The following is a 21,762-nucleotide window of genomic DNA, read 5'->3' on the forward strand; positions in this document are numbered from 1 at the left end:
CTGTTAACATTTAGGAATACTCACAATGAGTGTCCAGTGTCCTTCATGACAGACTGCTCCTGCAGCCACATCACGATCAAGGGCCAACTACAACAGAAATCAAATATACCATACATATCCAACTGAGAAAAACTCACTGGATTGCAAAGGCATAAGAAATTAATCCTACTCACCCGTTTCAAGCCTCTCTGTTTGCCCTGCCACACTGCGGTCATTGCATAGCTGTCTATAATGACCGCACCACTCTTCCTCCCAACCATTGTGAGATATGTGTTAATGATCTATGAAAACAATTATGTGATTAAACTGTAAAGACGCACATCAGTCAAATAATTGTTCTTTGAAGTAGGCTACCTGACTCTCCAATTCCTTTCCTGGGGCCAGGTACAGGAGGTCTTCCATATACAATTTATATGGCCCCAGCCTTGACCAGAGTGTGGTTCGGCGCCTTCCTGCCCATACGTCTCTGATTACTGTAACACAAAAAAGAATAAAACATTGTTATGGCAGTTATTCATGACTTGCATAATTTGGGGTGTACTCTATCAGTGTATTTACAAATATCTGCACTGAGTGGAGGTCCTTGGGCTTCACAGCTTGTGGGTTGCCTTGCTGGGGGTGTGACTGATGTGTGACTTGACTCATTACTTCCAGCCAGAGGAGTAGGATCAATCAATTTCCTGATTTTGGCAGGGATCCTCTCCTCTGGCTGGAAGTAATGAGTCAAGTGGTCAATGTTGACCTTTGACTGTGTCCCCCTCTCTGACACCAGGTGAGCGGTCTTCTCCTCCAGCTTTAATATTTTGTAAGGTCCCACCAAGCTGGTCTCCAGTTTGTCCCCTTTTCTCATGGCCTGCCGTGCATTTTTCTTTAGAACAAGGTCCCCCACTTTAAAATGGTCTGCCTGACCTCTGTCCTCCTTCCTCTTGCAGACCTTTTGCTGTTTGGCCTCGATATTGGCCTTTACCTCATTGTGGACCTGATCTCTGAGTCCCTGGCAGATCTCCTCTGTCTTAATGAGGCTGCAGACCTTCTCTTCGGTCACCTGCCAGGAAGAAATCAGTGACATTGTAGGGGACACAGATGACCCAAATTCAAACTCCAAACAGAGTAGAACAATAGCAGTCTTACGTCATACTCATCTGGGACCTCTGAGGGATACCTGGCCTCCCTCCCAAACATCAGGTAGTACGGGCTGTATTGAGTAGTCAGCTGCTTTTTGGTCCTCAGGGCAAACATGTTGGCTGGAGATACTGGTCCCAACGGTTGGGGTGCTCAGCCACCAGTTTGTTCAAGGACCTTAAAATGCAGAATTCAGGTACATGCATGAGGAGGCAGAAGATACTTTGGGTTGTCGTGTATGATACAGCAACCCATTTCCAGATGGTGCCATTGATGATTACCTGTTCAGACTGGAACAGGACATAAGTGCTAGGCTATTAAGGGCTCAAGTTCAAGTTCTGACAACAAAACTATACCTCTGTATCGTGCCATTCAGCTTTTCCACAAGGCCATTGGTCTGTGGATGATACGGGGAGCACAGGCTCCTCTTGATGCCCAGTCTCTCACACAGACCATAGTTGACCTTGAAATGACATTCAAATGAACATGAGCTGAGCCAGCACAGCAAAAGTTACATGTTGGTGATCCATATTGCATAAGCACTATACCTTGTTGCGAAATTCTGAGCCTTGGTCTGTTAGCAGCCTTTTCGGTGTACCAAATTTGTAAAAGAAATCAAGAATACAATTTGTCACCTCGTCTGCTGTTTTGCTTTTTAGTGTGTATGCCTCTGCCCATTTGGTGAAATAATCAACCATGACACATATGTACTGGTTGCCACCATCTGTTACATTGAGCTTACCCACCAAGTCCATTCCAACCAGCTCGAGAGGCTCGGTTACCTGGGGAGGAAGAAACAATCATGAGTATTGCAGTATCACTACTGATATGATTGACAGATTTGACTGCATGTCATATGTAATTTACCTCTATTGGATTGTACTCCCGCTTTTCCTTGATGGTAGCCCTCCTGGCCTGGCACTGGGGACACTGAGCAATCTAAACAGACAAAGATTGTAACATTGGGACAAATATTTGTTTAAATGTTAATGATTTAGACTGACATGGTTGGCCTTTGCACATACACATACAGTATCACAATATAAGGCGTACACACATAACAACCTTACACTCCTCTGTTCTACTTTTGAACCTGAACGTGTATTCCACCTCAATTTTATGACAATACCAACTCACCCACTTGCGAATGTCATCCTCCATGCCAGGCCAATAATAGCGGGCAGTGATGGCACTGTGGGTTTTTTCCACCCCACAGTGCCCACCCAAGTCACTGGCGTGAAACTCCACAAAGAGGTTGCTTGCTTCCTCAGCAGTGGAGACCACTTTGGCGAGGTGCTCGGCCTTGTTCTGCTTTCGCCGACAGATGTAGTAGAGGTCTCCATCTGGTGTTTAAATGTCATCACATTAGATTACTTGGAGTTTCGTCATAGCAGATAATTATTGTGTTCTTAAGTCCATGTGACATGCATCTTTACCCTTTATCCTGAAGGTGTCAGCTCTCCTCCTGATGACAAATCTGTCTTGGCTGGTTGACCCCTCAGGATACCGATTATGGAGTTTCAACTCCAGCACCTCTTTCATTATTTTTGGGTCCATGTTTCTGTCCCTACCTTTCCTACTCCTCCCTACCTACTCCTACCCTTGCTACTCCTACCTTGGCTACTCCTCCCTACCTACTCCTACCCTCACTACTCCTACCCTCACTGACACAACACACTAGCACACAACACACACAAACCTACAATCCCACTCTCTTTAAAACACAAAGCACACTTCACTGTCACAATCACCACTCAATCACCACTCACAGGCCCCACTCACAGTCACCACTCACAGTCACCACTCACAATCACCACTTACAACCACCACTCACAATCACCACTTACTCTTTCTTGCACACTGTCTTTTTCTGTCTTTCTGCTCACTGTTCAAACTCCTCACGAACAAACCCACAAAGGTGTGACCTGTTAACCATCCTTTTAAAGACTACCCCCTGATGATTGGAGTTATCTACACCTGAGTATAATCACCTACACCTAGACTATCGTTGTGATGACTGAGAGAATTGTCAGCGGCCGTCATTATGCAGCATGATTGTTGGAATGTAGCCTACACATGTTGTATCACCAGTTAATCTGAGTGGATCACAATTTGCCACAGCTCATGGCAATCGCCGTGCTGCGCTCGAGTTGGATGTGAATATCTCAGACTTTCATTTCCAGACTGCACATCGACTTGACATCAGATGATACAAACTACAGGACTGACAACTGAGCATTTCCTACAGGATTGATTGACATTTGCACTGATCTGTATCTTAGTATTGCGGTGTTCATGAATTGGGACTGACAACGCCAGCGACTGTGTTAATGCCTGCTGTTCACAATACTGCAAACGGTGTTTGCAGAGTTTTCCTGTTGATGGAACTACGTGTGCGCCATATCATTATTATTTATTTGATGTCAAGTGTTTCTGAGGACTGATGATGCTTTTATACAGCCTGTGAGTGATACACACACAGAGTCTGGGGTGTTAAATGCCATACTGGAGTGTTCGCACGAACAGAGTGGTAATGTGTGACGCGCTCAGATTAACTTGTGATACGCACATGTAGGTGGACAGACATGATTAGGGACATGACATAACATTGGTATTGCTGGCAGTATATCATGTAGCTACGATGTGTGATGCCCCACTTTGCTGGTATTTTGGATGCATTTAGATTTTCTTATTTTGAAGCGTTCATAGACGTGTGTGCCACAGGACAACTGCGGATTGTGCTCGCTTGGCTTCAAATTCTCCATGGATGTCCAGCAAACCACTCCTATCGTGGTGTTTGAAAAGGCACCGTCACATAGCAGAATGAGTAACAGGATGACTGGCTGTAAACATGAATGAATGCAATCGACAGGTTAGGAGTTAAATGTTTATTTCCTCGTTTTTCCACTGTGGGTTTCTCAAAGGCCACGCCCACAACACATCTGTCTCACCAGTTGATTCAACACCAGTTAATCCTTCACACCGGTTATGTGTCCCTACTGGTTTCCAATTTAACTGGTTTCCTTACCGAACAGCCGCAGATGTGCTTGGCCTCCGTCAGCAGATTTGTCACAAATTCACAAACATACACAACATATTACTGGCGATCTTAAAGTCGCAGCCCACATCTACCACAGCGAATATGCTTCTGTAAGTGAGCACTACGTACCAGCGACATTAAAAAAAGAAAGGAAAGAAAATATGATACACACATATTTGCGTCAAGCTGGACTCGATTTCATGTCAACAAAAGACAATATAACACAAACTGCACGTCTACCTGTGTGAGCCACTGAGACTCACAGAGCGCACGGCTTTCCTCAGGTATTAGTAAATTACGTCAGCATCCAGGTAACATTTTGATTTGGGCTGACCTGAGACAACTGGTTACCCTCGGCTTGCCTTGAAAGTACCCACACATATAATGTTTCTTGTTCTTTTTCCACGAGTCTACAAACATATTCAGTGCCACATTACAGTCTGCACAACACTGCACACTATGACAAAGCCTGTCATGTAAGTGACGATCTAACTCGGAAAATGCTCTCAAAATACGCTTAATAATATGTAAATAAAAACCAAGCACTTATAGCCACGGGATCATTACAGAGGTGAAGCAAGGACTTACATTTACTCACGTCACTGTAATTGAGTAGTTTTTTGTGTACTTGCACTTTTTAAAATCTAATTTGAGTGTTACATCAGTAGCCTATGTTTTAATTTAAGTATTATGCTTCGCTGCATTTTAAATGACTTCCATGACCGAGTAAAAAAAAAAAAAAGTCGGCCGAAATTTTAAAAAAGCAAACGGAATTGTATAAGCGTTAACTACCATAGTAGGCTATTACACTCTATGACAACCTGGCAGCTAGCTCTGATGGAGACATATGAGCTCTAAGAACAAACTCACAATTATGGACGCACACTAAAAGAAATGTCGCCATGGTCCGGGAGAGATGACGTCATGCTGTTATCTCTGTCTCTACAGGTATGCAGTGAGCGAGTTAGATCGCCACTTTTTAAACATGACAGGCTTTGTCATAGTGTGCAGTGTTGTGCAGACTGTAATGTGGCACTGAGTATGTTTGTAGACTCGTGGAAAAAGAACAAGAAACACTGATAAATATGTGTGGGTACTTTCAAGGCAAGCCGAGGGTAACCAGTTGTCTCAGGTCAGCTCAAATCAAAATGTTACCTGGAAGCTGTGCGCTCTGTGAGTCTCAGTGGCTCACACAGGCAGACATGCAGTTTGTGTTATATTGTCTTTTGTTGACGTGAAATTGAGTCCAGCTTGACGCAAATTTGTGTATATCATATTTTCTTTCCTTTATTTTTTTTATGTCGCTGTACGTAGTGCTCACTTACAGAAGCATATTCGCTGTGGTAGATGTGGGCTGCGACTTTAAGATCGCCAGTAATATGTTGTGTATGTTTGTGAATTTGTGACAAATCTGCTGACGGAGGCCAAGCACATCTGCGGCTGTTCGGTAAGGAAACCAGTTAAATTGGAAACCAGTAGGGACACAACACCGGGGAACAAGGTGGAAGCTCCAAACGGAATGTCATTGGATAACATGATCCTTAGCTAAGCCCCGCTCCCTTGGTTACTGTTGCTATGTCTTTCAAGCATTCACTGCCAACCATGCTCTATGCATAAGAACTACAGAGTATGCAGCAATATAGCATCAGTTTCAAAGTAAATATCAGAAATTTCTTGGAAAACTGTTAGGAGATATCAGAGACAAGCAGTCAAAAGATAAGACATTTTTGACTTGAACATCTTAGTGATAAAGCCATCATCAATGGAGCTCCGATACTATGATTCACCAGGACAACAGGGGAGAAAACTTCTGGGAAAAAATACACAGCTACGGTCATAAAAAGAATCACTGACAGTTAATGCGTAACTCATATTAAATGTAACATCACTTTCTTTTCATATTAGCCTTTGAGAAAGTCATTAAATGTTGTTCAATGTTTTTAATAATTGGGTGAAAATGAAATTTAAAAACAGACCCATGATTGCTCCTCACTTTGGTTTTATTCATATTCCACATATTAAACAAAGTACAAGTTTACTCAGTCGCTATTTCAGCTTGAGTAGCTTTTACCACCAACAGATGCTGATTACCACACATACAGTCAGGTCCATAATTATTTGGACAATGATACAGTTGTTGTCATTTTGGCTCTGTACACCACCACAATGGGTTTTAAATGAAACAATGAATACCTGCTTAAAGTGCAGACTCTCAGCTTTCATTTAAGGCTTTTTTCAAAAATGTAGTATGAACCGTGTAGGAATGACAACCATTTCTTCACACAGTCCCCCGACTTTAAGGGCTCATAAGTATTTGGACAAACTAACATAATCATCAATTAAACAGTCAGTTTTAATACTTGGTTGCAAATCCTTTACAGTCAATGACTGCCTGAAGTGTTGGACACATAGGCATCATCAGATGCTGGGTTTCTTCCCTGGTGATGCTCTGCCAGCCCTTTACTGCAGCCGTCTGCACTTCCTGCTTGTGTTTTGGGTGTTTTGCCCTCAGTTTTGGCTTCAGCAAGAGAAACGCATGCTCAGTTGGATTCAGGTCAGATGATATGACTTGGCCATTGCAGAACATTCCACTTCTTTGCCTTAAAAATGTCTTTGGTTGCTTTTGCAATATGCTTCAGGTCAATGTCCAACTGCACTGTGAAGCATCGTCCAATGAGTTTTGAAGCATTTGGTTGAATCTGAGCTGAAGTGTTTGGGGCACCATTATCTGCTCAGATTCAACTAAATGCTTCAAAACTCATTGGACGATGCTTCACAGTGCAGACGGACATTGACCTGAAGCATATTGCAAAAGCAACCAAAGACATTTTTAAGGCAAAGAAGTGGAATGTTCTGCAATGGCCAAGTCATATCATCTGACCTGAATCCAACTGAACATGCGTTTCTCTTGCTGAAGCCAAAACTGAGGGCAAAACACCCAAAACACAAGCAGGAAGTGCAGACAGCTACAGTAAAGGGCTGGCAGAGCATCACCAGGGAAGAAACCAAGCATCTGATGATGCCTATGTGTCCAATACTTCAGGCAGTCATTGACTGTAAAGGATTTGCAACCAAGTATTAAAACTGACTGTTTAATTGATGATTATGTTAGTTTGTCCAAATACTTATGAGCCTTTAAAGTTGGGGGACTGTGTGAAGAAATGGTTGTCATTCCTACATACTACATTTTTGAAAAAAGCCTTAAATGAAAGCTGAGAGTCTGCACTTTAAGCAGGTATTCATTGTTTCATTTAAAACCCATTGTGGTGGTGTACAGAGCCAAAATGACGACAACTGTATCATTGTCCAAATAATTATGGACCTGACTGTATAATCCCTCCAGCATGTTCTGGGTCTGTCCCAGGGCCTCCTACCAATTGGACATGCCTGGAACACCTCTAATGGGAGGCGCCCAAGAGGCATCCTAATCAGATGGTAGAACCACCTCAACTGGCCCCTTTTGATTAGAAGAAGCAGTGGCTATACTCCAAGCTCCCTCCAGAAGTCCGAGCTCCTTACCCTATCTTTAACACTAGAACCGCCAGGGGTCGCGATATACCTAAAACCACCAACAGGTGAAATTTACCCGCTATTAGAATGCATTGATTTTCAAGGTACTATGTCAATTTATTTGTTTTACAACACAGTTGTATAATGAAATGCTATTGTAATCAGTAGTATATAGGGACCAGCTTTGCGCGTGCACGTGAAATGCGCGTGCGTGCGCGTGCACGTGAACCGCGCGTGCGTGTGTGCACGCGAAACGTGCGTGCGTTGCCCCCCCCCCCCCCCTCACACACGCCCCTCCCCCAATCCCCTCCCCCACAAACGTCATATGAAATCCTGCTCTCATTGGTTAAACATAGCGCCTCCTTCTGGGGGTGGTTCCGAATGAAACCGTAGCTATTGGCTAATCAAAAGCCCCTCCTTGCGTAATAATCCCCTCCCTCAGACACCCACCCCCCCCCCCACCCCCCCCCACCCCGCCGCTGCCCCGCCGCTGCCCCGGACCGGAAAGAGACGATAAGTGTTGATTCAACACCTCGCCTACCCCAGACCATTGCGAGTGGTGCCAGGATGTCCGAAATCAGAGGAATTAAGAATGCCCAGGTGTTTTTTTACAACGACCCCCTGCTGTGCACCATCTGTTTGGGGTAATAAATGTTCAGACATGTCTGGGCAAAACATGTGAAGAAAGTACAGTAGCCAATCATACGGCAAGGCTAGACCAACATCCAATCAGGGTTTAGTGATGTGTGTCGTGCTTGCTTAATGTTTTACCCAAATGTATAAAAATCTCTGTGAAACAAGCAGAGGACATTTTCTTTAAAAAAAGGCTAGGTTGCGTGAAACACAGCGGACCCTTTTCTACTGCTTTACTGCGGACAATGGCTTCAATTAACGGTAAGCGTGCCTAAACTATATTGGATAACATTGCTCTCTAGATACTTAATTTTTCTCAGAAAAAACATTCTAAAAACTACAACTACAAAAAAAAAAAAAAAAGTGTTTTCTTATTAGGCGCAGTTGCTGACGATTCCGGAGTTGAAAACCGTGCCCCTGCACCCCGCCGCACCGGCCGTAAGTTAAAATAACATTTCGTTGTGTGTGTGTGTGTGTGTGTGTGTGTGTGTGTGATCGTGTGTGTGTGTGTGTGTGTTTACTTATTTTCATTATTACTGATATTAAATTCTAAACATAATGAATGTATTTTCGTTTTAAATCTTGACCTAATGAATGTATTTTATTATTATTATTTTAAAGAGTGTGTTACTAGGCTAAATAATGGTATTACTTTCCAGCTGCAACACAAAGACGCTCACTTTCGTTGAAAAGGAGCAGAACAGACCCTCCAGCCTCTGCCGCTAGAGATTTTATACCGTAAGACTGTTTTCTTTATATATTTTATTTATCATTAATGGGGGAATGCTTGCGGCATCATTGTAAACATCTGTTTTACCTCCTCTTTCTCCACAGTGCACAGCGCAGGCCGCTGAGACCCCTCCATCAGTTCTCTAGCGGGTTTAACACGTAAGACATAATGTTTTAATGCTACTTTATATGAATATTATGCTAATATGTGTCGGATACAGAATACTGCTAACATATCGTTTTTTTTTTGTTTTTCCATAACAGTGCCTGGGCGATTCACCAGGACTACCCATCTGAAAATTTCCAGAGGGTTACACCGTCAGGACAAGGATTTCTCACGTAAGACACGTCGTTATATATAATAATAATAATAATAATAATAATAATAGCAGCCTAATAATGATAATAATAATATTAATAATAATGATAACGTTAATGTTGTAATTTTTTTATTTTATTTTTTTTTTTTAATAAACAGTACTCAACCGCCTGAGCTGACGGCCACGCAAGAAACAAACGCTGCGGTAGCTGCGTTACTGGTTGCCCAGGGATTATCTGCGGGTGGAGCGTGGAGCGCACAAGGATCAGGCGGTGTAGAACCGGCTCCAGCGAGTGTTGAGGAGTGCTTCAACGACACATTCGAGGAGGTCGGGGAGTCTGTGAACTCGTTTTCTAACGGCCGAGAGGAAGTCGGCGGAACAGCGGGCGCCCAGCAGCGTGAGAGGGCATCGATCAGTGAGGAACACGGACCATCTCCTCCTCCTCCTCCGCACCGGCGGCTATTTCACGAGGGATTATCTGTAGAGGCTTTGTGGAGTCATCAGGAGTCGCTCTTCCCACCACTGGACACCAGCCTACAGCATCAGCACGAAGTAAGCAAAGATCTGTTTTCTACAAGTACACCTGTGAAGGCTGGCGTTGCTGATACTGGTGCTGCTTCTGCTCCCGCAGCGGGGAGAGGTGTGTGTGTGGGGAATCTCCCCACAATCCCTACATTATTAAGAGGTGATGACTATATTCCAGATTTTGATGACCTGTTAGACAGTACTGGTGATTACAGACACAGTAACTTACCCAATTTACTGACATTATCACCTATACCCGCTTCATTTCCTCCCCCTCCCGCTGTTTTTGCTGACGTTGTTGTTGAAAATGGTGAAGAGGAGAGCATAGTATTTGTTGACGTATATCCAGGCCAGGCCTCCACCCCGCCGCTACCCCCCAGGGTCCTCCTCCCCCCTCCATCCCCTATCCCTCTTCCCAGGCCTCCCCCATCAGCTGTTGGTGTTGTTGTTGATGCTGTTGATGAGAGCGTGGTATTTGTTGACGCATATCCAGGCCAAGCCTCCACCCCGCCTCCAACTACCCCTCCTCAGCCTATCCCTCTCCCCCTGCCTCCTCCAGTAGGTGTGGTTGTTGATGCCGGTGTTGAGAGTGTCGTAAACCATACGCCCCCGCCCTCCAGCCCTCCTCAGCCTCCTGTCCCTCTCCCCCTGTCTCCTTCAGTAGGGGTGGTTGTTGATGCCGGTGTTGAGAGTGTCGTAAACCATACGTCCCCGCCGTCCACCCCGCCTCCACCTACTCCTCCTCAGCCTATTACCGACCCTGTCTCACCCTCTGATTCTCCCATACCAGAGCCTGCTCTAGCAAGAGAGAACGTATTGCTCAAAATCAGGTGCAGGCAGCAGGCTAGGTTAATCAAGCGCGAACAGCGGCAGAAAAGAATTGCCGAGACGTGATACCTCCTCCTGGCAAGCGAGCGGCGAAACCTGATTAGGAACAGTAAAACTAACAAGCGACGCTACAGAGCCCTTAATACACAGGTACAGTTGATTAAACAGAGCGTCGGTACCTTAATTGAACTACAGCACACAACCACAACATCAATAAATAATCTAGTAGACGCATTGTGTAGAAAAACAGGAACACACAGTAAGTAGACGTAGATAATGGCACCACCAAGGAAACTGTTAAAAACGAATGAGCACTCAGGTCGGGATGGTCGTTATGACACCGATGACGAAAGCACACATTTTACTGATAATGTCGATTCGTCCCAGTGCACTACAGAGGGGCGGCGTGCTTTGACAGGTACAGTTAGGGAACGTTTTAACACACCCTCTGGACCAGATGTATTGGCTAGCCACAGCAGTGTTATGCGCTGGTCCAGATACATTTTAAAAAGAATGCGGGGGATAGAGAAGAGAACAGCGCTGTTTTTAAGAGACAGAATTTTATCCTCATCATCATCGCCATCACCACCACACGCATGTGGTTCAGGTTCTGGTGTTGCTGCTACTCCCGCTACATCTAATGCTGCTGTTATTGTAGAAATCGGTGTTAATAATAATAACAACAGTGACAATGATAATAACAGTGATGATAATATAGCCTCACCATGCCGCTGCTGTCAGTTCTGGGACTGTGAGTGTCTCCGGTGTGAATGTGTGCGTGATAGTGGGGTCTCTGCTGAACATGCTGCTGTCGGTTCTGGGGCCGTGAGTGTCTCTGGTGTGAATGTGTGTGATCGTGGGGTCTCTGGTGTGAATGTGTGTGATCGTGGGGTCTCTGCTGAACATGTTGCTGTCGGTTCTGTGAGTAACTCTATGGTCTGTCAACACGGTGCAGGAAATCCGGTAGAAGGAACACCCGCTGTGCCGTCTACCAGTACAGGCGGTGCACAGTTGTGTGTCCGTGACATACCTAGATTCAACGCTGCCGAATTTCGCCAGAGGGTCGATTTCAGAGACGTTAGTCTTGATAATATCACCCAGGCAATTGACAGTGTTAGAGAGAGGTTGTCAGGCGTGATTGGTGCAGCCTTAGAGGACTCTCCTGCAGGTAGTGTATTAAATGTGGTTTTGAGAGGACCATCTCTAGCCAGCGATGTGCAAGCTGTTTTAAGCTCTGACAACGCATATAACGCTGACGAGTTTTTGGAGGTGATCTCTCAAGTTGTGCAGAGTAATGACACGTCGCTGACAGATGATGATCTGGAGTTTGTTGTGACCGTGGCACGTGGTAGTAGTGGTGCTGGCTCTAGACTGAGGCTAGGAAGCGTCCCTTATGATGAAATTTTATCCAAGAAGGGAAGGCACCTGTATAACCCTGAAAACGATGGGTCTCAGAACAGTCTTTGTTTCTCTCTTTGTCTCGCCCATTTTGTTAATGAAAGCTTGTCTGCCGCTGATAAAATGCAGTATGCTAAACAACTGCATAGCGCTGTAGGATTTGATGAAACCCACAAGGTGTCGCTCTCTGATATCACAAAATTTGAAAATCACTTAAACCTAAAAATTGTAGTATTCCACCATGGTTCAGGGCGTAAACACCTACAGTGTTACAAAACCCATGACGCAGTACACGCCAGCACTGTGTGGATGTACCTGCACAATGACCATTATTACCTGATTGTAAATAAATCCGGTTTCTTTGGCGGTACCTATGTGTGTGACTACTGTTACGGTTCATACACAGAACCGTTTAAGCACGTTTGTAAATACCTCTGCAATGTTTGTTATACACCGTGTCACATGCACACAGGGGCCACTGTAAAATGTACAGAGTGTAAACGAATCTGCAAGTCCAGACACTGCTATCATCAGCATAAACACCCTCACTCTAAACACGACGCAGCGCCGTGTGACAAAGTGAAATATTGTGAAGAGTGCGGTAAAACCTACAAGGCGGCAAGAACGCAGCATAAATGCACACCACCAAAGTGTACACACTGCGGTGAGGCCCTAAATGAGAGCGATGCGGTACACCAGTGTTTTATCCAGCCGCTGAAAAAACAAACCCCACACACAAAATACATATTTTTTGATTTTGAGACGCGTTATCACGAGGGCAAGCACGAAGCAAACTTTGTGTGCGCTATGGACACAGAGGGAAACAAATTTTGTTTCAACACCCTGAAATGCGTTGACACGTTTGTTAAACGGTACCGGCAGCCAAAATATAAGGGGTACACATTTATTGCACACAACGCCTCTGGGTTTGATAATTACATACTGCTGGAATATTTTGTGCAACAGGGGATCCCTCCCACAGTAACCATGCGTGGCAGTAGGGTCATCCTGATGTATGACAAGGCATTCCAGCAACGCTGGATCGATTCTTTCAGCTTTCTACCCATGCGTTTATCCAGGACACCGGCTGCCATGGGTTTTGAGGACATGGAGAAGGGGTATTTTCCGCACAAGTTCAACACCGAGGCGAACGAGTACTATGTGGGCAAATACCCCGACCCCTCTTATTACGGGTACAACGCCATGTCTGACAGCGACAAGCATAGGTTCATGATGTGGTATGACACCGTCCGTGAGAAAACCTTTGATTTCCAGACAGAAATTCGCCACTACTGTGTTAATGATGTAGAAGTGCTTCGCAAGGCCTGTCTAATTTATCGTGAGACATTTATCAGGTGCACAGACCTCGACCCGTTCGCGTTTACGACACTGGCGTCGAGTTGCATGGGCGTTTTCAAAACGCGTTTTCTACCCAAAGACACCCTCGCCCTCACGTATGAAGGCGCATACACCCAGCAGAATAAAACCTATTCTGAGGTGTCTATGCAGTGGCTGGAATACGTGGCCAAGGTAGAAGGCTCCGAGATTAGACACGCTTTGAACCGCGGTGAGCACCGATTTGGGCAGTTTTTTGTGGACGGGTATAACACGGCCACAAACACCTGCTACGAGTTTGCGGGATGCTTTTTTCACGGATGTGTCAAGTGTTGCGTCCAGACCGAAGTGAATCCTGTCACCAAAAAACCCTATGGCAGTCTGTACCACTCATTCTGTGAAAAAATATCAGCGTTGAAAAGCGTGCATGGTCTGCGTGTGGTGGTGATGTGGGAATGTGAGTGGGAGGCGCTAAAACGTTCAGACCCATCTGTTCAGGCGCACCTCAACACTTACAGGCCCAAAGAACGCCTCGACCCACGACAAGCCCTTTTTGGAGGGCGTACAAACGCCATCAAAATGTACCACAAGGCTGATAACGCAGATGAGAAAATCAGATACTACGATTTCACAAGCCTGTATCCTACTGTACAGTCAAAAAAACAATACCCAGTTGGACACCCTCAAATTATCCACCGAGATTTTGGTCCGGTAGAAAATTATTTCGGGTTTGTAAAGTGTACCGTGCTTCCTCCCAGAGGTCTGTACCACCCCGTACTACCCTACAGGTGTCACAAAAGGCTCATGTTTCCGTTGTGTGGCAGGTGTGCTGAGGAGTTAAACCAGACCAGTGTCTGTGCGCATACTGACGCCGAGCGACAGCTGTCAGGTGTGTGGGTCTCATTTGAACTTCAGAAAGCTGTCGAGAAGGGGTACCAGATTGTCTGCATTGATGAAGTGTGGCATTTCCCAAACAAGACAGACACATTGTTCAAGGAATATGTCAAGACGTTTTTGAAGTGTAAGCAGGAGGCGTCAGGCTACCCCGGGCATGTCACTACTCCTGCAGAAAAAGCCCAGTACATACGCGACTACCATGAAAAGGAGGGGATTTTACTCGATGCTGACAAAATCTGTGTCAACAAGGCGGTCAGGAATTGTAACAAGCTTCTCCTGAACTCATTGTGGGGCAGATTCAGCATGCGGAGTAACATGCCCTCCTGCGAGTTAATTACAGAACCGGAGAGATTCACACAGCTCATGTTCAGCGACCATTATGACGTGCGTCAGTTTGGGTTTATATCCGATGACGTGGCCATTGTCCAGTGGTGTCACGCAGATGGTAAGGCGTCCAGAGTGAATGATGTGAATGTGTTCATAGGGGCTATGACCACCGCCTATGCTAGGCTGATGCTGTATGACTTGTTGGACAGGCTACAGGAGCGTGTGCTGTACTGTGACACGGACAGCGTCATTTTCACGTCCAGCCCAGGTGATTGGGTTCCCCCTCTAGGCTCATACTTGGGTGACTTAACCGACGAGATCAATGACGGTGATGTGTGCGGGCTCCCAGAGGAAGATTATATCACAGAGTTTGTGTCTGGGGGTCCAAAGTGTTACGCCTACTGCACAAAACTTGGTAAAACGCAGGTCAAGTGCAAGGGTGTCACACTTAACGCCAAAAATGCAGCAGTGCTCACCCACGAGTCGCTTAAGGGGTTGGTCCAGTCCTTTGTGACCAATCAGAACACTCAGATGCATGTGATCACAGAGGCGGAAACCATCAGACGTGATAAAAAGAAGTTTCATCTTAAAAATGACATAGTACACAAAAAAGTCAAGGTGGTATATAACAAGCGCAGAGTCCTGTCAGACTACAGCACGCTGCCTTATGGCTACTAACATCTCTTTTGACTCAAGACTGCAGCATCCGTTTAGTTTGGTGGTGAGTGGTCCCTCAAATTGTGGAAAGACGTATTTTGTCAAGGGTCTTATTGAAAATGCATCTACAGTTATTTCACATAACATTGATAATTTGGTCTACGTATACTCATGCTGGCAGCCTTTATATGACCAACTCCTTAAATTAAGAGACATCAACTTTGTTAAAGGGTTACCCGATTCCCTGTGTGACGATGAGTTATTACCCCCGGACAAGACTAATCTACTCGTCATAGACGATTTAATGAATGACGCCAGTAACAATATAGAAGTTCAGAATGTATTCACCAAATATGTCCACCATAGAAATCTCAGCTGTATATATCTGGTTCAAAATTTGTTTATACAAGGCAAGGCTAGCAGAACCATTAGTTTAAACACAAACTACCTTGTCTTGTTCAAAAACCCTAGGGATAAATATCAGGTTACACTTCTGGGCAAACAGATGTTTCCTGGAAACACTAAATATTTTTTAGAGGCGTTTAATGACGCCACTAGTTCTGCATACGGGTATCTCCTCATAGATTATAAAGCTGCCACTCCAGACCACTTGAGGCTCAGAACCGCTTTGTTATCAAATCAGCACGTTGTTTATATGCCTAAAAAACAAAGGGCTAAATAATGTCGTCACGCGTGCAGAGGAATCTAGCCATGTTGGAGTTGTTATATAAAGCAACGCCGGGTATGAGAAGGGTCATTGTGTGTGGCGCTAGCGCAGACTTTATCGATGCACTCTGTGAAATAGCTTTAAATGTGTTGAGAGGTAACATCCCTTTGACAGAAAAACAGTACGCTCAGTTAAAAAAGAAGAGAGGCATCATCAGACTGGTTGCGGACAAAAATGTTAAACATTTAAAGAAGAAAAAGACGATTAACCAGAGCGGCGGGTTTTTACTACCACTACTTGGAGCAGCTATACCATTTATTACAAGCCTGATAAGCAGAGGTTAAGAAAGAGGAATATGGAGCATGCGCAGAAGATGTTTTTGGTTCCTCAGCATCAGCTTGACATGTTAAAACAGCAACAACAGCAGCAGCAGCAGCAGCAGCAGTATCAGGACCAAAACACTGCAAGCATAAGACAGGTAGTACAAAACGATCTTGACCGAGCCATGTCTGACATTTTGAAACTACCGGACACAGACATATATGAAAAGGCCAAAAAATACTCTCAAGTACTGCAGCGTTATTTGGCATTGGTGAGACAGGGTGAGCGTGAAAAAACTGTACTGACCCTGTCAATGCCTGATACCGAAATTAGACCCGAGGACCGCAGACCTGACGATGATGATGATGATGGGCATAAAAAGGACACGGTTTTAGAGGGTGTGTTAAAACACATTCCCAAAAGAAGTCAGAGAAATGCTGAATACATTCTAGATGCAATTACCCGCTCAAAGCATGTTTTATCCTGGACAGACAACGCTGAAATTGTTGTTAACGGTCGTCCCCTCCACGGTACTCATTTGTATGACCTGGTGAAAAGTGTCACTGCATCACACAACATTTCAGACATTTCTAGACCACTGGGGTGGGACGTGTTCCTAAAAACCCTAGCCCATTTAAACATACCTTTAATGGCCATCCCTAACAAACAGGTGCGTGGCGATATAGCTGAGTATAAAAGAATCGGAGACGCCCCTAGTTTTTCAGCCCATAAAAGCAAGGGGAAAAAACGGTCGGTAATAGACTCACCGGGGTACTTTAGCACCCCACTAAGGACACCTGCTTCAACACGTTCACTACCTCACAGACTAAACACTTCACAGTGGGAGGATTTTTAATAATAAAAGGATGTGTGTAATTTTGTTACAGTTTGTCTGATTTCTTTATCTTTTTTTAATATTTACTTTTGAATGCCGTTTGAATGTATTTTTATTTTTCATTATTACTATTATTAAATTCTTAACCAATTTAATGTATTTTTGTTTTTAACTCTTGCCCAATTGAATGTATTTTTATTTTTCATTATTACTATTATTAAATTCTTGAATGTATTTTCATTTTAAATTCTTGACCACTTGAATGTATTTTTTCATTTTAAATTCTTGACCAATTTAATGTATTTTTGTTTTAACTTTTGACCACTTGAATGTATTTTTTATTATTTACATTATTACTATTATTAAATTCTTGACCAAAATGAATGTATTCTACAAATGTGTTAAATAAATGGAATGTCTGAACTGCGGATCATGCTTTCTCTCTCTTTTATTTATTAGAATTATTCACAGTCACACTGCATGTTGCTGCACTGTACACATGTGAAATTATATCCACGGCATACAGAGGGCTGTATTTTGTTTACAAACTTGCACACCATAGCATCATTGCGTGCCAGATTAGCACTATACATGTTTAATATTCTTGTAAAAGGAATTCCTCTTTGTATATGACACAGAAAAAAGACACAATGCTGTCCACAGGTTGTAGAGTAGTTGTTCTGAACCTGCCTCTGGGAATAATACACGCCTGCACAGTTTTCAACGAGGTATCTGTATATCTCCGATGGAAATTTGTCGCTGTTGGGAGGGTTTCCAAAACTGTCGAAAAAATATCCATGCTTCTGTTTCGTAATATAAATAGCGAGCCAGTGTTCACCGGGCATGTTAGAGGGATGTGTATTCACAACCAGCATGGCTGGGAACGCTGTGCCTTTATGGTTTGACAGCTGGTCGCATGCCAGGACTCCTAAAAAATTTGTCCCGTTAATGATTCTTTTATTGAGGATGCCGGTCAGCTCTATAGTGTTCATGGCTGATACCGCTTCTTCTTCTTTTTAGTAATAATCCAAAAGTACTTGTCTCTTGTTTGATATTTCGATAACAGAATCGTAAACAGCATAACACACGAGGTTAACGGTGCGCTGTAGAGGTACTCTGAAACGGACTTCCAACCTCACATTACCACTTTTAATCAGTGATACGTTCCCTGCACGACCGTCGTCCAGTTCCAGATTGAAGCAGAATAACGTGTAACCATTCCCGAAATCATTACGTGATATGGCCAGAGACCTGTCTTTTAAATGACGTCCTGTAGTTTGTACCAGCTGGAAATACTCTCTCACATACTGGCCTCTCTGAAATAGTGGCTGAAAGGGCTTTGCAGGGTGAGACTGCCCGTCTGCGTACAGGCTAATAAACTCTGTATCGTAATGCTGAAAACAGAAGGGGTTCCGGTTATAGCTCCCCGAATATGCCTCATGGTCAACAAAGCCTATGATGACGAATTTGGGGATTTGTCCCATGTAAAGATTTTCCTGGTTGCACACTCTTGTTCCTGCAGGTATGGAAAATGTTTTCAGAGCCACTCTGTCAATAGCGTATTTAGCGTTAGTGTGCTGCAGTGCCCTGCTATGCGCCAATCTAACGGCAGGTGCCACGGCCACCTTTTTCACAAATAAGCTAGCCGATACGATCTTCACGGCGTATTGATTATTTTGCGCAGTCATTAAGGCAAACTCGTCCTTTGATCGAATAAATTTTAGGGAAATGTCTATACCGTTTAACAATAACTTTTCCTGAAAAAACAAATCGGAGTGTATTGGTGCTATTAATTCCACAGTGCGGCTGTTGACAGTGTATCGCCCTCTTTCGGCTAGGCCTTCGTTATCTCCGGCTATGGAGGCAACATTCATGTGGTCTGCTGTGTCTTTACAAAACAGGCCGCTGCTAAACTGTGTATCCAAGGTGTCCTTTCCGTAGTTGATTAAACACTCGATTATCCCACGGTACGGGTATGTGTTGGAAGATTGGGTTATAAGCCTGTCTCCTAACATGATATCCACCTGCGAGAATAACGTACACCCGGGGTAGTTGACAAAACCCACATCTGCGGCTTGGGCCAAATCGGTACCATCGGGGTTCGTGATTCTCGCGCGCATGTACAGGTAGGTATCGTTTAGATCAATGTAATCCTCGCCGCAGGCCGATATAAAAAATTCCAGAGGCCCGGCATCCCGTAATGCCGAAACCGGGGGTATTTCGACAAATGTAGATTTTTCAATGGATGTCTGTGTGTACGGCACTGTGAACAGATCCAGCTCCGTCTTCACACATTCTTCCGACTGGTTGTGTATGAGAGCCATGGCCGGTGCTGTTGTTTTCTCTTCTCAGACTAGAATATGTCTTTACGCAGAATCACCGAGCGTCTTTTGGAAGTTGCGCTTCTCTTGGCGGCCGACTTCTTTCTGATGCGTCGTGTCACTTTGACGGTCGTTTTACGCTTTTTGGACCTGCCGGAGCTGCGACCCCTCGACGAGGGGGGTCTTTTGGACAATCTTTTTCTGATCACCATCAACCCGTTTCCTTCCTGTCGTCTCGATACAGCGCTTCTGGCAATGTTGGACGCCATATCCCCTACAATGTTTACAGCTGCGTTTTTTAAATGTGGCTTGGCGATGCTGAATCCTTTTTTAAATAACGGTACAGCCATTCTAAGCAAGCCTCGAAATATGCCGCCTAAACCGTTACCGTATTGTGTACTTGAACCTATAAATCCGGGTAATTCGCCACCCGCTTGGTTCATGTAATATGTCATATATCGGGCATCGTCACGCACATATGGTGTGTAGGCCATTTTCTCAGGTCTAGAAATACTGCTTCACAGGTCTAAAGTGTAGTTTAACAATCACTTTTCCGTACGTGAATGGTATATACTGGTTTTGATCGTTTTTTAACGATATCTCGATATCGTCAATGACAGATTTGGAGAGCGATGTATAGTGTGGCTTGTCATATGTCAGAGTGGGCATACGACCTACCTCCGGCGTTATATTTATACATCGGAGGAGCGGCGCGTGGCTGTCTCCCACTAGCTGATAATCAACGATATCGCTGTAAACGTATATATTATAAACTCCCCCAAAAATATCTGCGGGGTGAGGACTGGCGTAGATTTTCTTAAAAATAGGGGTCACCGGTATCTCAAACGGCTCACCGGGCTTAAAACCCAATATTTCGGCCAGTTTCCCGCGGAACGTCACCTTATATCCTTCTCCTCCCGAAAAATAAACATGATTTGTAATGTTGTTATATTGAAGACCTAAGCGCGATGTTATCGGGTTGCCGATGCATTTAGCATTAAATTCTTTTAGTATTCTGGGAATGGAGTCGTAAAACCCTGCAAACAGTGTTATAGTGGCTGTCTGGTTGGTTTTACTGTCGTATATTAACACGTCCGCGTCAGAAGCAGGGAACGTTGACCACACCCTAGGGTACTGAAGTTCAATAACCCCCACCTCGTACGGTTCGCTCAGAACGATCGGTTTTGCTAATTTTGTTCGGTAGCGCCATATCTTGTTATTAGGATACACGTGTAGCGATGCATTACTCGGTAACGTGACATAAAATCCGTTCTTGTTCTCCATCTTCTTGATGTTGTTGGGACGTGCGACAATTCCAAAGTGGCTGTGTAAACAGATAACGCCCCGTGATATATATATATATATATATATATATATATATATATATATATATATATATATATATTACACGTCAACGATGTCCTTTTCAGAGACCCACGAGTTAAATTTCTCAGGCCACCCCAACCATTTCACAAGCGCCATCTTTTTCCGGCCTATAGTTTTTCTGGATATTATTTTCTCTATTTTAAACACCTTGTTTTTGTCAATGATTACCGGCTGTAGCTCAGGCTCGTAAAATGCGCCTTTTACCTCATCACCCGAGCAATCTGATATTCTATACACAGGCTGGTCACGGGCTATGCGCCTAGTTATTGTAAAAAACTCGTCTGTATATGTTTGTTCATAACCTTTTCTAAACACCCCTCGGAGTTTTGATATTCTCACAGTGTCCCCTACATTATATTTGAACGATACGATCCTCGGCGGTTTCTTCTTCTCCTTGTACAGCGTGTTAAAGACGAGCTTCTCGTTGTCTTTGTTTACATCGGATGGGGCCATCTTTATCGATCTGTGGTGAGACTTGTTGTAAGCGTTGACGAGGTCCTGGACGACATCAACATATCTACGCGAATTAACAGACGTTAGATATCTCCACATGCGGGTCTTAAATGTTCTGTTGAAACGTTCAACCGTGCTAGCCTTAGTCTCGTTTGAGGTAGAGAAATGTTTAATTTTATACACCTCCATTAGGTGTTGAAACTGTTTGTTATAAAACTCTGTCCCCTGATCGGTTTGGAGTTTTACAGGTATGCGGCCTTCGTTCAAAATGTCTTCAAACGCCTTTGCAACAGATGTACCGGTCTTGTTTTTAAGACACCTAACCCATGCATATTTAGAAAATACATCGATACATGTCAGCAGGTAGCGCACATTGTCATTTTCTGCTGAATATTCACTCATGTCCACCAGATCGGCCTGGAACTGTTTGTCAATACCGCTAACCAACACCCTATTTC

General features: G+C 44.2%; 2 protein-coding genes across 2 annotated transcripts in view; both read left to right on the top strand.

Moving 5' to 3' along the window:
* LOC144463620 (uncharacterized) overlaps positions 1–21,762 on the top strand; it is a 474,714-nt gene that overhangs the window by 68,562 nt on the left and 384,390 nt on the right. The window lies entirely within an intron of this gene.
* On the top strand, positions 8,551–12,198 carry LOC144463800 (uncharacterized). The gene is made up of 5 exons (XM_078170456.1): positions 8,551–8,566; positions 8,965–9,043; positions 9,140–9,193; positions 9,299–9,373; positions 9,513–12,198. Exons 1-5 carry the CDS (start codon positions 8,551–8,553, stop codon positions 10,771–10,773), a joined length of 1,485 nt encoding a protein of 494 aa, XP_078026582.1. The 3' UTR covers positions 10,774–12,198.

The sequence above is a fragment of the Epinephelus lanceolatus genome, chromosome 1, assembly GCF_041903045.1.
Source record: "Epinephelus lanceolatus isolate andai-2023 chromosome 1, ASM4190304v1, whole genome shotgun sequence".
Lineage (NCBI taxonomy): Eukaryota > Metazoa > Chordata > Actinopteri > Perciformes > Serranidae > Epinephelus > Epinephelus lanceolatus.